The following is a 16,284-nucleotide window of genomic DNA, read 5'->3' as shown; positions in this document are numbered from 1 at the left end:
AATTTCTTTGTGAACCAGCTTTTCTGCGGGTGCTCCCCAGTGTTTTAGTAGCAGGCACAGTCAGATATTATGCCACTGGTCTCGATTGTGCTGGGTCCACAAAGTGCCCACAGCGGGGGCGCTCCCAGCTCAGGGCCCCGCGCCTCCAGGGAGGGCTGTGGACCTGTGAGCTGCTCCCGGCAGCCGTGACGCTGGCGGCTTGTGAAGGCGGCGTTTTTCCTCTCCAGAAGGGAATTTCTGCCTCTTCCACCTCAATTAGGATTGTCCGTTGTTGCAGGAGTTCCTCTTATCCAGATTTCAGTTCTCTCTCAGGGGTAATTTTTCCAAGAGTAGTTGTAAATTGGCTGTGTCCATGGGAGGAGGTGAGTTCAGAGTCTGCGTACACCACCATCTTGACTTCTCTCCTATTTCCTTCCTTCTTATTAGCTTGATTTTAATTTTACTCTTTTTCACATTTCTTAAGTAGAAAATGAAAACATAGATTTAAACCATCCTACTTTGTAAATATAAACCTTTAAAACTACATTTTTGTTTCTAAATACTGCTTTAGCTGTGTCTCAAAAAAATTTATATTCATTGTATTTTCGTTTAATTCTATGTGAAATATTTTCTACAATTCTTTTTTATTTTTTCTCTGAACTGTCAGTTATTTAAAAGCTTGTCATTTAATTTCCAAATATTTATGCTTTTCTGAATACGAGCTTTATTGTGGTATGATTGTTGTGTAAAGAACTGCACATATTTGATGTGTACAATTTAGTATCATGGATGTTTGCATAGATAATTTATTCTTATTGATTTCTAATCTAATTTTGTTGTCACAGAATATGCTGTGTAAAATTTTGATATTTTGATATTTATTCATGCTTTTTTTATTGCACAGTTCATGTTCTACCTTTGTGATGGTTTTATTTTCTTATAAAAGCATAGGCATATTCTAGTTGTTGGATCAGGTTAAAGTAGTTCATGGTGTTCTTCAAATTTGTCTATGTCTGCTTAAAATTTTTTGTCTCCTTATTCTATCAGTCAGAGTAAGTACAGTATCAGTATTGCTGCCTAGGATTGTGAATTTGTCTATTTCTTCCTTTGGTTTTGTCCATCTTTGCTTCCTGTATTTAGTGCGTTTTTAGATACATACGCATTTATGATAAATTTGTCCTTGTGAATTATCATTTTTATAATGATAAAATATTTCTTGATTATATTTGTAGTACTCATGTCTTGAATATCGGCCTAATTTAATATAGTCAATTAATTTAAAACAATTGATCATTTCCATGTGATAAAGGAATTCCCAATAGATTTCAAGTAATAAGTGTCCTCAAAGCATTCTCTCTAAATTAAAAGCAAAAATAAAATAATAAGAGAACTAGCTACACACCTTATTCACCTATCTTATAAATCTGGAGGAAAAAAAGCTTATTGTGATTAACTAACAGACAATACTTTAAATGAAATGACAATGGTAGCAGTACACATTGAAATCTATGGGATACAGCAAGGGTAAAGATATTTACAGGTATAAAACATGCATTATAAAACAAAGAGCCAAATAAAGTAATAGGTATTACAATCCTGAAGCTAAGAAAGAACATACACCCAAAGAACATAGAAGGAAAGAATAATTAAAGCATCAATTACTATTATAAACAGCTGATTTTCAGAATAATAATTCAGCTTTTAGGGAAATTTAGTATATAAACCAACCTCTGGCAAGACTTACCAAGAGGAAGTTCAGATTAAGATTCTTAGGACAAAGGTGGTTAAAGATCAGACACAGGAGAAAATAAATTTGAAAATACATAGAAAACTATGCCAAGATATTTAAAACAGAAAAATGAAAAAAAATATATATATTTTTTTGTTTTTTATTTTTATTTTGTTTTTCCCCCCAAAGCCCCAGTAGATAGTTGTATGTTATAGCTGCACATCCTTCTAGTTGCTGTATGTGGGACGCGGCCTCAGCACGGCCAGAGAAGCGGTGCGTCGGTGCGCACCCGGGATCCGAACCCGGGCCGCCAGCAGCAGAGCGCGCGCACTTAACCGCTAAGCCACGGGGCCGGCCCTGAAAAAATATTTTTGATGGAATATAAAATACTCCTATTGATTTAGTTAGAAACAGAAAATCTGAACAATATTAATAAGCATAAATGAAGTGTATTCAGTGACATATTTCCCTGAATTGAATAGAAAATTTTGGACAATTGAAAAGATTTACACGACTTCCCAGTGTATATTCAAATAATGAAAAAAGATGCAGTATGAAATTTTGTTTTTATTTCATCAGTATTTCACTCTTCAAGTTTTTCACCATGTTCAAACTGATTCTCTTTAATAAAATAAAGGCACAGTATAACAAGAGAAAGTAAAAGCAAGCAATCACAGAGAGGCTCTAAAGCTTCCAGGAATGGTCTTCCAGAGTCTCCCCTCAGTGGAACAGGACATGCTTTGTCTGCAGATTATGAACTGACAAGATATATCTGAAGTATCTCAGTTTTGTGGGGGCTCAGACACAACTTTACAGAGGGATCTTTTATACACTGCTGGTCATGTAACTAAGGCCAGGCTGTCTAATCTGTTCATCTGGAAGCATTTTATCTATCTATATCCCTTAACAGTGTAGGCAAGCTGGTAAACAGTACCTCCAGGGGAGTTTTGAACTTTTAATAACACACTATAAACTGCTAGTGAACATATCTAATTCTTACTTTGGCCAAGAAACTTTATAAAATTAATTGATCGTTAATTAAATATAATTCTTCGTCTGACTAATCAACTTCCATTTGAATATCTTGTGAGGGTTTTAATCCGATTTCAATACATTTGATCATGGATATCTGTAGAAAAGTTCTCAATGATGTAGTCTACACAGAAATTGAAATATAATGATGTACGCCTGAAATTTATATAATGTTATAAACCAATGTTACCTCGAATAAAAAAAATGAAAAAGAAAAAAAAAGATCCTGATGTCAGTCTTTATTTAGTGCCTGGTATTGATTGAGTTATTCAGCTAGAACATCCTAATGGTTAGAAATAATCAAAATAAGTTTTACCTAAATTATGAAAGTTTGATCACAGAAAGAATAAAAGGAAGAAAGTCTAAGGAACACCATGAGGATATAAACCCAATGTGATAGATTAAAAGGGTACACAAGCTGAAAAGTATAACATATTGAAACATAGAACATAACATTAGAATTTTATTATATATGGTACATTATTATTAAGTTTTCTGTTTACTGAATTACCCTTGTAATATTTTTAACTTATGATTTTTAATCAAGAAATCTAATTTTAATATTTTTAGAAGTACAATCATGCCCACCTCCACCTCAGATTCCCAATGCTCAAGATATGACAACAACAGTGAATTATCGAGATGGAGGAAAAATATCTGTTCTCTGTCAAGAAAAATATCTAATTCAGGGAGAGGAAGAAATTGTGTGCAAAGATGGAAGATGGGAGTCAGCACCACGCTGTGTGGGTCAGTAGTTCATAACTTGCTTTGTGACATTCTTTCAAATAAGCTAATACTGTCCTGTGCTTTGTGAAGATGAATAAGATGAAGGCCTTGCTCTATATCTATTCCAGTTTATCTTGAAACAGCAAATTAAAATCTATGTATACAAATCAGTCAGCATCCTTTCACTTCTACTGTGAAATGAATACAGACAAAAACTTTGGGTTACTGTGTAAATACCAGATAAAATTCTGTTCAGGCCTATTTTACTCCTCATGATGAACAGGACAAGAATGAAGGGGCATATGGAACAAGCGGATAGTTGTATAGAGTTTATGAAGACATATTCTTTCAAGTTTCAAATGGTTTTCAGTTTTTAAATAATTTAATTTGTTCAAATTATCCTTATTTTAAAATCCCAAAGAGTATTTCATTTTATTTTTCAATTTAAACATTATATTTGTGCTTAACTCCTTGATCTCTTTTCTTCGTATAGAAAAAATTCCATGTTCTCAACCACCTGATATAGAACATGGAACCATTGAATCACTTAACTCTTCGGAAGAAAGGAAAGAGATATTTGAACCCAAGCTTTATCCACATAACACCAGATTAAGTTATATTTGTGATGATGGTTTCAGGATATCTGAAGAAGATAGGATAACATGCCACATGGGAAAATGGACTTCTCCACCTCAGTGTGTAGGTAAGGAGAGTACACAAACTAAAATCCTATTTTCAGTACAGTTCATTAGAAATAATCAGTTGTCATCAAAGTCACGAGACAGAATCCTTTAGATTTCTAAATAAATAAAGTCATTTATATGTTTTTCTAGCATCTATATATTTACATATTTCACTAAATAATTTTTGCGTAATCAAATCAAGCTTATTTTTGGTAAGGTCATTGGTTCCTTGTAAAATCACTTTTAATTCTGGCTTTTTTTGTGTTAAAAGTGGATGTATAGTGAAATTAAACCTCCTTATTTATGGCTATACCTATTCATATTCCTACCTATTCCTGTAAGGCATAGTGTTTGCTTTGCCACTCGGGTTTTAAAAAAATTTCCTATGTTTTTCCAACAACGTCCCTTCTGATTTCTTACAATATATAGTACTTTTCTGAAGATGATTAATTCTCAATGTTTTCTTATATTATTCATGATTGGTTAGAGAAGCATCGCTAGTCTTTCCTAAATATATTGACATTTTTAGTATCAAGTTCTTGCTCAAGTTGACAGCTGGACACAGACCAGAATGGTGGTTTTAGGAAGCGTTTGTGCATCTTCTCTGTAATGTGATGGTAGCTCCTGTGTGATCACGTCTTGTAAATTAAAACAACCAAATATGACAACTGGTACATAAAGTTAAATTTCAGAGTTAGTGTAACATGGAGTCATTCTTTCATTTCTTTTTTTTTTTTTTTAAAGGAATTCCTTGCGAACAGCCGCCTCCGATCCCACACGGTGTTCAGTCTCACAAGTTACGCTGTTACCAATATGGAGAAGAAGTTATGTACAGCTGTACCGAAGGTTTCGGGATTGATGGACCTGCATCTATAAAGTGTTTAGGAGGAAAATGGTCCGATCCTCCAGAATGCATAAGTATAGTGTATTTCATTTTGTTCTAAGGCTGATAAATATCTTTAATTCATAGCATAAATGGTACAAATATGAAACTAAGCAGTAATTGTAGAATTTAACAAGGTGTCTTTGGGAAGTTCTGGATTCTGGAAGGGAATTAATAGCCCTGGTAATAAGAAAAGTGTGACAACATGAGCCGAATGATTTCATTCTCCCGTCATCTTGGGTGCACTTGCGACATCCTCTGATATATGTACTTAGACCTTTCATCTCTGTTCCAGTGTCACAGCTGGCCCCTGCTCATCAATCGCATTGTTATGCAATTTACTGTTAGTTTGTCAGTTATTTCCTTTAAATATAGAATTTTCTAAGATATTTAATGTAATTAACAGAAACAGATTTTGACAAAAGCACAAAGTAGAAATACATCCAAAATGCAGGTGGGCCAATAAAAAGTCGAATGTAAGAAGTATGGTCTCAAGCATTACACGCATCCATATCTCTTCAGGGTTTCAAAATCATTATTCCCATGTTATATTTTGATAAATGTAGAACCTTTCAATGTAATTAAGTCACGACTGCTAACACATTTTTTCAAGGTATAAGAAAATTATTGCACAGTATTCATATGTAGCTGTTATTCTAGAATATATATTTATTGGCCATTATGTATTTTTAACCATTTACTGAACAAATACATTTTTTTTTCTTTCAGAAACGGACTGTTTTAGCTTACCCAGCTTTGATGATGCTATACTCATAGACCAGAAGAAGGAGTCATATAGGTCAGGAGAACAAGTGTCTTATAAATGTCCCAAATATTACCAATTGGATGGATCCAGTATTGTCCAGTGTATTAACGGCAAGTGGATAGGAAGGCCAACCTGCAGAGGTACTTCGATGAAATTTTAAAATTTATTTATGCAAGTGTCTTAAGTAATATAATATAGAATTGCCTCTAGCATCATCATAAAATGGACATAGATTATTTTTTCAGGCCAGGTTTTTAGGCACAGAAGATTTATGCCTTAACGTAACGGAATGGAATTGTCTACTCAATGGTTAGTCTTGTAACCTGATAGTTCTTCAAGTTTGGTCCCTGGAGGAGCAGCATCAGCATCTTCTGGGAAATTGCTAGAAATGGAAATGCAAATTCACAGGCTTAGTCAGACCTGTTGAATCAAAGACTCTGGGGTCAAGGGATTCGATGGACACTTTGGTTTAGGAACCATAGCTATAGCCAATTATACTTTATATCCACCTGAATCTCACTGATGAGTTACACATAACTCATTGTAGTATCCTAGGCATTTGCTCCCCAAAAGTCATTTGAGTGTTTTTATAAACTATACAGTTATTTTTCTGTCATTTTTCTACACCTCCTGTTTGGATCCTTTGAATAGTCATGTTCTTCCTTCAACTATGTTATTCTTCAATGTGTTCATGATTGATTTATTCTCTAAGGAAGTATCTTATTTGTATTTATTTTTCTAGGGGCTTAAAATTACAATTCACAAACAGGATGATTGCAAACCAAATCCTACTATCAAATAATCTCTTTATTATGATTTTCTTGTGGTTTATAAATTCATTTTTAATTTATATAAAAGGAACTGAAAGAGAAATGTCCAGATAAACTCTCATTTTCACTGGCCTCCACACACACACACACAAATGTCTATCAACAGTCTAGTGAAGGATGGGAGAGAGATTTAAGGTGTAGAAGCTTAAATCTTACCAAAGAAATATTGCTTTCTCTCCTTTTCCTCACTCTTACATGAAAATTATTAAGACGAGCAGTCTTTTATGACAGATTAACGACTTATTTTAAACCCCTCTTGAAATATATTTGGAATCTCATTTGTTGATTTGCTACTCAAAATGATCATTATGTTGGAGGTACTTTTTTTCTTTCTATTCAGATGTTTCCTGTGAGAAACCACCCAAAGTGGAAAATGCTGTTATACTAAATGTGATGCCTAGGTATCCACCTGGGGAGAGAGTACGTTACGAATGCAACAAACCTTTTGATCTGTTTGGGGAAATAGAAGTGACATGTTTGAATGGAACTTGGACAGACCCACCTCAGTGCAAAGGTAGAGTATCTTATTTCCCTCCAAATTTTAGAGCATATATTAGGAACAAAATACGTTGACGTAAATAGAGAATGAAGTAGTTCTTATGGAATAAATTTTTTAAACACAAATAAAACGATGATGCTTAAAATCCAATTCTTTTTGTGGATGGAAAAACTTAATTACTTAATAAGTAATAAGGTATATCTATTTTATGAAAGATTTGATCAGATTAGAAGAAGAGTTGGAATCGTGGATTATTCCCTATCTGAAGCATTAAGAGATTCAGTTTTTTCCCGAGGAATAAATGTATTGCAGATACCTTAAGAACCTTTGGCAGCCCCGCGAAGTTTTACTTTACGACATGGAATAGGCAGTGGGACAGGGGTGGGAATCATAGCATGTGATGTAAATTTGCACTTCTTTAGCATATAGATTATATTTAAAGGTATGTTACTAGCTGAGCTCATCCAGGGATTTCGTGTATAAATAAAAAAAAGTAGTCTGAGAACTTGGTCATGGGACACTCCAGTATTTCGAGGTCAAGAAATAAGAGGAGCCAACAAAGGAGATGTTATATTAGCCACTTCTAGTTTTTCAAATTGTTTTGAAATTGAAATCGGTATACATTTTTTCCAATCTTTTGCTTTGAGCCTACCTATGTTTTCGTGTTTGAAGTGAGTTTCTTGTAGGAAGCATATAGCTGGGTCTTGTTTCTGTGTCCATCCTGCCATTTTCAGTCTTTTAACTGGTGCATTTAGAACATTTAGCTTTTAAAGTAACTATTGCCATGTTAGGGGCTATGTCAGCCATTTTATTATTTGTGTGTGTGTGTGTTTCCTTTGTTTTTCATTCCTGTTTCCTTTTCTTGCCTTCCCTGTAGATTGTTTGAACATTTAAAATCATTTTCTTTTAAAATATCTGTATTATTGTCGAGTTGTCTCTTTGTACAGAGTTATTAGGGGTTGCTCTAGGTGTGAAGATATACGTATGCAGCTTATCACTCCCTAATCGTATTGACATCTTACCTAAAATTGACATTTTACCACTTCAAACAAAGTGTGGAAACTTTCCATCCATTTAGGTCTATTTACTCTCCCCACGTTTTAAACATAAATGTCTTAGGTATTTCCTCTATGTACATAGAGCATCTTATCAAATAATATAATTTTGCACACAAATTTAACAAACTCATTGGGGAAAAGTCTATTACATTTGCCCCTATTTTTATCACTTCTCTTGTTTTATCTTCCTTTCTGAAGTGTCAATCATTCTTCTGTTATCTTTTTCTTTTGATTTGAATAATGTCTGTAGCAATTCTTTAAGCACAGGTCTGCTGGAGACCAATTCTCTGTTTTCCTTTGTCTGGGAATGTCTTCATTTCTCCCTTTATTCCTAAAGGATAATGTCACCGGATATGGAATTGGAGTTGACAGTTCTTTTCTTCCAGCACCTGAAAAATGTTGTCACTTTCTAGCTCCTTGGTCACAGATGAGAACCACACTGACGTTCGAATCCTTTTTTCCCTATAGCCTTGCATAATTTCTATCTAGCTGCTTTTGAGATTTTTTTCTTTTTCTTGAGTGTTGAGCAGTTTGATTATTATGTATCTTGGCATGAATTTCTTGGGTTTATCCTGTTTGGTATTCACTCACTTTTTTAAATATGTAGATATATGCCTTATGCCCAATTTGGGAAATTTTAAGCCATTATTTTGTGAGTTTTTTTCCTCATCTCCTACCCCCTTCTTTAGTCTTCCTTAGTCTCCAGTCTTTTGCTATCTTCCCACAGGTCCCTGAAGATCTGTCTATTTTTTTGTTGTCAGTCTGTTTTCAAAGTAAGTGATTTGTATCGCTCTATCTTCAAGTTGATTTGTCCTTCTGTCATCTGCAATCTGTTATTGAGCCCCTCCAGTGAGATTATTTTATTCTGTTATGTTTTTTAGTTCTGTGATTCCCATTGGATTTTTAAAACCACTGTCAAATAATCCAACCTCTGTATCATCTCAATGTTGTCTTCTGTTGATCGTCTTTTCTCTTTTGAGATTTTCCCAGTCCTCAGTATGATGAGTGATTTTCAGTTGTATTCTGGACTTTTGTGTATTATGTTTTGAGACTCTGGATTTTATTGGAATTTTTTATTTATCAGACCTCCCTTACTGCCAGGCAGTGTGCAAGTCCAGGCTTCCTATTCTGCCTCCACTGACACCACAGAAAAGGGGGGGGGGTGTCTTGATCCCTCGGAGTGTGGGTAGAAGTCCAGGCTCCTCACTTGGCCTCTCTTGATTGAGGTGGGGGGAAGATTCGTTGTAGATTTCTTCTATGATGTTTATCTAGAGTAAGTTGGCTATTGTAGAAAACGTTTCTGTCTTGGGAGGCTGCTCCTTTCCTGGGTCTTTGTCTAAAGAGAGCAGGCTCTTCTTGGGAATTTTTCTTCTTTTCTGCCTAATCTTGATATCATTTCTGGGTTACAATCTTCTTCAGTGCTCAGTCCAGGATACTTAGAAGACAAAATGAAAACCACGGCAAATCATTGCACCTTAATTCCTTGAATCCCAAAGTCCCTAACCAGATGGACTTCTTGTCCACATCTTTCACAATCTCTTCTGTTGCTTGTTATAATATATTCGGGATTTTTAGTTATACTTAACAGAAGGAATAAGCAGAAATGTTTCTACCTCATCTTGTACAGAACAGGAAGCTAGCAATTCCCTTTCGCAATATGTAAATTTGTAATTCTTGAATTCTACTAAAGGAGTGATGTTTCTTTTACAGTAAAAATGTAAAGCAATAAAAATTGACTAGAGATCCAACAGACACTGCAGTATGTTGTATATAAGAACAGGAAAATTTTTGTTTGTCTTAGCTAGCCCAATGTTCAGTATATATTCACTAACAAAAACATTTTTTAATACTGGGGTACTGCGAAACAGACGTAGTTGTTCATACTTTATGTGTAATTTCATGCGGGGTGAAAGTAAGTGCTTACAAATGTGACTCTCAGTTCAAATGTTTAAAATTTCTTCAACAAATAATTTCTGTCATCAGAAATCACAAGTCTTGATATTACGTATTGTGCTATACTTTTATTTGCTTTATTTTAACCTATGTTTTTTTTTGTCTTTCAATAATCAAATCATATTTTTTAGACTCTAAAGGAAAATGTGGGCCCCCTCCACCCATTGACAATGGAGACATTACCTCATTCCCATTACCAGTGTATGCTCCAGGATCCTCAGTTGAGTACCAATGCCAGTCCTTCCATGTGCTTCAGGGAAAAAGGAATATAATATGTAGGAATGGACAGTGGTCAGAACCACCAAGATGTTTAGGTAAATATTTTAATATTGTGACGCATCCTGGGAAAATCAGTGTAATGAGTATGATGTTTTGCTGTTTATAATAGAATTTTCATGGATTAAATGAATTCATCTTTTGAATGTTTGCTACCAAATATTAATGTGTGGGGAAATAAAGTTTGAAAGATTCTTGTTGAATCAACAGCAACAAAACATTCTTTTATGAAAGCTCTTCATATGATAATTGATATTATGAATCTTAGATTACAACCTTTAGTTATCATACATTAAACATAGTACTTCATTTTTACATCATTAATTTTATAAAATGGTTTAAATCCACATACTGGATTTTCAATGAATTGGTTTGTAAAAAGTTTTAAGAATGAAGTCCTAACAGCATAGAAGATTCTACTTGAGTCTGAATTTTTGTGGACAATATTTGTATACTCCTTAATGTGTTATGTTCATTTTTTTGACTTCAGATGCATGTGTAATATCAGAAGAAATGATGGAAAAACATAAGATAGAACTACGATGGTCATATGACAAAAAGTTGTATTCTGAAACAGGGGATACCGTTGAATTTACGTGCAAACGTCGATATCGACCAAAGACACCACCTGCAACATTTCGAACAACCTGTCGTGAAGGGAAAGTGGCGTATCCCACCTGTGGATAGAACCATGATTAACATGCAGTCATAAAATTCACATATGTACATTTATTCAGAATTTTTCATTATTAATCCAATCCTTCTCAGTTTATTTCTTCAAGTATTGTTTAACTCATTTTTACTCATACATTAGAATTTGTGTTAAATATTATGTGGACAATGTGATTATAATCTGAGAGACCAATGAATCAATTCTAAAAGAACCTCATTAAAACTTGGCAAATGGAAATGCTCTGTGTCCTGTTCATCAAGTATCTATGGCCAGAATCTAGCTGCCATCACCTCAGTGCCTGCTTCCATCCTTCCTTCTCCCAACTTTCCCAAAGCTTCTCCATAACTTCTGAGGTTTTCTGAGACTCTCTATTTCAGAGGAAATGGAAAAAAAGGGCTTGTCTCCATCTTGAAAATAATATCACTTCACAAACTCGTAAAAACCAAACTGTCATACCCATGTTAGAAGTAAGATGTAAGTAGTTATTACTTACATTGCTTACTTATCAATAGATAAATATATGAAAAAGTGGTGAAATGCATGATCTTCTACAAGATGTCTATCTAGCTCACATCATAATTCAAATGAAACAAAAAGAGGAATTAGAATCTAATTGGGTACATAGCTAGCATAATCTTGACATGAAATGTGATAAAAATTCCAATATCAAGTATAAACACACACACACAGTATGCTTTGAGCCCCAAACAAATGTTTATAAAACAAAGATTGGCAGGAAGTATAATAAAATATTTCCCATAACTAGAGTTGACTTTAGAGATAATTGGGGTAAGAGTTGGTGGTTAACTCCTTATACTTCGCTGTATTTTCCAATTTTTCTGTCTTTAACATATATCGCCTTTGAACCACAAGAATATATTGTTTAGAAATAAAGATATATATAAAGTAAGACATTACATGCTGAGAACTATAGAGACCTCTTTGGTAATGATCTTTAGATCTAATAAATTTTTCATGATTTTGCTGGTATAGAGGGTTTTGGAAACGTTCAACCCCAAGAGTCTGAAATACGATTTTTATGTTTGTAAATTGGAAACAGCATTGTTAGTTAAAGTTGGTTCACTATGACGTTTCTAACTTCTACAAAAACATGCAAACTGTAACATGATAATAAAGGTATAAACCATTAATCATAAAAAATTATCTTATGATGATAACTTGTAACTTTGTCTTGCATCAAATCAAGTTTCATTCTTAGACTAGAGACCTGGCTGTCACCAATAGAGCCAATTTATATAAATCTGAATCACTGGTGACAGCTAGTTTTCTTACATTTAAAGGAACATTGTCACAATCGGCTAGTTAGCTTTGCTATTAATCTTCACTTTGTGTACGTGCTATTTCTCCAAAACTTTTTACATAATGGTTGTGGAATCTATTTATGACACTTTCCTATAATCAATTATTTTATTTTTGGCTGCAAAATAGTAATTTTTAGGTCAATTGTATCATTTTTCTGCATTTATTAATTGTCATTCTTGCATAAAGATGAGTGTTAATCTACCAATTCTGTTTAAATTAAACATTCACCTAAAAGATTTGGTAAATCTCTATTTTGGCCCTCTGATTTCCAATTTTTGCAGTGAGGAATTGATGTAATAGTGACCTTCCATGATGCCTTTAAAGATGTTTTTCTTTCTTTTTTAAAAATGTTGTGTGCATCGACACTGGTTTATGAATTTTTATTTATTCAATTTGTCACAATCAATTATAGTCATGATTCTGTTTGAAGCTCAAATTATCCCAAATTTGGCAAGTGGGTACCGCTTGAAACTGGCTCCTGATTGTTGTATCCCATTAGTCTTTGTTGTAGACTTTTGTTGTATCCCATTAGTCTTTGAGCATTGCTCTTCTTTTTAGCACAACATGATGTTCCAGGCTCACTGTGTACTTCCCCTGCCCAACACCCATAATCGTGATTTTCCAAGATCTGATTTTTTTTTTATTGGCAAAAGTGTTTAGAACCCAAGACCTGTGCTATTGGTGCTAGATGGGAGTGTTCAATAGTGTTGAAATGTCTTCACTTGCACAGTATTTTGGTTCTCAGAACTTTGAAATAGAAATGAAATTTACAATTCATCAGTTCCTATTGGATTTTATAATTCAAGGTTAATAATACAGAGTTAAAAAACTTTTTAGTATATTTTCTTTCTTGTAAATTTTTATTTTTCCGTATCCATGAACATAATATCAAAAGTATAATGCATACATTATAATTAGCTGTTAAACTAGTGAATGAAGGTTCAAATGTCTTTGCATTTAATTTTTCCTAGGAAGTTGAACTCTGAGTTTAAGTATCCTCTTCAAAAAAGACTTGAAATAATTCTTATCATTTGTGGCTCACTTACCAAATAATTACAGTTTCATATTTATTTTCATTAGCATTTTTCTCGATTTAAAAGTTTTCTTCTGCTTTCTCTTTTAATCTAAACTATTTTTTTGAATGTAAGATACACCTACATGTTTTAAACATCAAAGTGATATGAGAAGGGTCTATGCAGAGTAGTCTTACTTCCATCACACCTGTTCCCTCATTGAACAAAGTTATAATTTTATTAGTTTCTGACATCTCTCCTGTGTTCATTAATCTCCTTTTGTTATTGAGAAGGGAGGTTACTTTACACATTATCTGTACCTTGCAGTTTTCATTTTAGAACGTATCTCACTCAGAACATTCTATATTTTGTTATTACAGATAATGAATGACAGGATGAATACACTGTGTGGTCCTACTGTCAGGATATAATGCTGGGAGTGAAATGAATGGATCATCAGGCAAATGTATTTGTAAATGTCTTAGATATTTCAAATTCTTTTCCATAGGAGTGGTGTACGTTATTCTGCAGTGTTCTAGAGAGCCTCTTTTCCTTGGCCTTGCCAACTGAGGATGTTGCCAACCTTTTGGATATTTTCCTGTTTGGTAGATAGTAAACAGTACTCCTGTGTATTTTATTATTATGAATGTGCTTATTTTTCTTTAAGATATGCAAGGGCCATTTGTTTGGTTTTGTTTTTTCTCTTAAGTTTCTGATTAAGACACTAGCCCCTTTTTCCTTTTATTATTCTTTTCTATGGAAATTATGAGTTCATCACTTTTCGTTTCCCATTTCTGTGATGTGAATTAGACATATTTTTCAATTTGTTATTGGCGTTTGAGTTCATGTTGATTTTTCTAGGCAGGAATTTTTGAATTTTATGCACTTATAATTATCAGTCTTATTTTTTATTTCCTCAAATTCTGAGTCATAGATTTACATATCCTATTCTTAACAAATGCACTGATTGTTTTTATATTGAAGAATGGGTTTTGTTTTCTTACATGGAGATATCTAAAATTAAAAATGACGTGAAAGTATGGATATATTTTACTTTTTAAATGACTCTCCAGTAGTCTCAACTGTATTTATTAAAAACATTGTCCTTTTCCTAGTCATTTGAGATGTGACTTTACTCATATAAGAATTTCTTTGGGCATGTGTCTCTTTTTATACCTTCTATTATAATCCGGTTTCTATCTGTCCATTCTGTACCAGCACCAACTGTATAATTGTAAAGGCTTCTGAGATGTGATAAGCAGTGGGACCAGCCATCATGTAATTCTTTCTTTGTTTTTAGAGCTTTCATGGCTATTGTTACCTATCCCTAGAAACTTTAGAATGAATTTGTCTTGGCTATCGTGAATAAGGCTGCAATGAACACAGGGGTGCATGTACCTTTGCAAATTGGTGTCAACCTAAGTGCCCATCATGGGACGAATGGATAAAAAAGCTGTGGTATATATACACAATGGAATACTACTCAGCCATAAGAAACGATGAAATCCAGCCATTTGTGACAACATGGATGGACATTGAGGGCATGATGCAAAGTGAAATAAGTCAGAGGGAGAAGGTCAAATACCGTATGATTTCCTTCATTAAGTAGTAGATAATAACAACAATAAACAAACACATAGGGACAGAGATTGGATTGGTGGTTACCAGAGGAAGGGGGAGGGAGGAGGGTGAAAGGGATAATTGGGTACATGTGTGTGGTGATGGGTTGTAATTAGTATTTTGGTGGTGAACATGATGTAATCTATGCGGAAATAGAAGTACAATGATGTACACCTGAAATTTTTACAATGTTATAAACCAATGTTACTGCAATAAACAAAAAATTAAAAAAAAAAAAAAAAAAAAAAAAAGAATGAATTTGTCTTACTCCAAAGTGAAAGCTGTAGGTATTTGCATTGCCCACTCTGCTTGAAGGTCAGTGATGGTCTGTAGTTCAGACATTCATTCTAACAGGAAACTAGTAGGCTGTTCTGGCAACAGTTATCTCAGCTTTGCTGAAAGATTAAGGGCAGGAAGTACAACACGTCATGAAGGACAGCACCAGGAGTCCCTGCAGCCGTCCAAGTCTGTGCTGCATCTCCCCAGGTGACACCTGAGTAACAAGGAAGTGAAACCTGTGTGTCAGTGAGGGTGTCATCTAGACTTGGACTCTTCATCCCCGCAGGAGTCCATATCTCTCAAAGGAGAACTTGAGCAGAGCCCAGGACCTGCAAGGGGGACACTGATTTACAAATCACAAGACTCAAAAACCCTGAAACCATGCCTGTCCCCCAAGTATTATCAATCTAAGCCTGGATCCTGCTATCACAGATGACATTTCCTATTTCCCAGTTTCCAAGGAAACAGTGTTAGAAGAAGGTAAATTCTGGGTTATTTTCCAATGAAAGAAGACGAAAGAGATTTGTGAAAACTTTCTCAGAATTAATTTGTAGGTTGTAAAAGTGTGTGTATAAGCTTAAGAATTATTGACACAATGCTGCTGAGTCTTCTTATTTGGGATTTTATATTTTTCTTTCCGTGCAAGTGTACATTTACATTCCTCAGGCGGAATATTACATTGTCTTCCTCAGATATGCTTTGTACATTTCTAAGCAACCAAATGAATCAAAACATTGGCTCCCTGACCAGTGGAATGAGGGCTATTATGTAAGGAAAGGGCAAGAGAAAGCCAGTAGAACTGCCTCTGCCTAGAGAAATGGCAAAGCAAGAACCATATTGCATTTCTGGAGGGACTGCAGGGATGAGGCCACCACCAAGGATTTGAAAGATGCAGGGGTGGCGGTTCATACCACATCCCCATCAGCTTGCTGATTTGACTGGTGCAGATAAGAGATGCATCT

General features: G+C 34.4%; 1 protein-coding gene across 1 annotated transcript in view; it reads left to right on the top strand.

The window, feature by feature from the left end:
• Positions 1-11,101, top strand: part of LOC106800088 (complement factor H-like) — a 126,861-nt gene extending 115,760 nt beyond the window's left edge. Inside the window, 7 exon segments of the mRNA XM_087428469.1 lie at positions 3,311-3,487; positions 3,960-4,169; positions 4,894-5,067; positions 5,762-5,938; positions 6,969-7,142; positions 10,270-10,452; positions 10,905-11,101. Of these exon segments, the coding sequence (XP_087284595.1) occupies positions 3,311-3,487; positions 3,960-4,169; positions 4,894-5,067; positions 5,762-5,938; positions 6,969-7,142; positions 10,270-10,452; positions 10,905-11,101 (1,292 nt within the window).
• Positions 11,102-16,284: the final 5,183 nt, after the last annotated feature.

This window comes from Ceratotherium simum, unplaced genomic scaffold, assembly GCF_057802395.1.
Source record: "Ceratotherium simum simum isolate JZ-2026a unplaced genomic scaffold, ASM5780239v1 HiC_scaffold_51, whole genome shotgun sequence".
Taxonomy (NCBI): Eukaryota; Metazoa; Chordata; class Mammalia; order Perissodactyla; family Rhinocerotidae; genus Ceratotherium; species Ceratotherium simum.
This window is presented reverse-complemented; position numbering and strand designations above follow the sequence as displayed.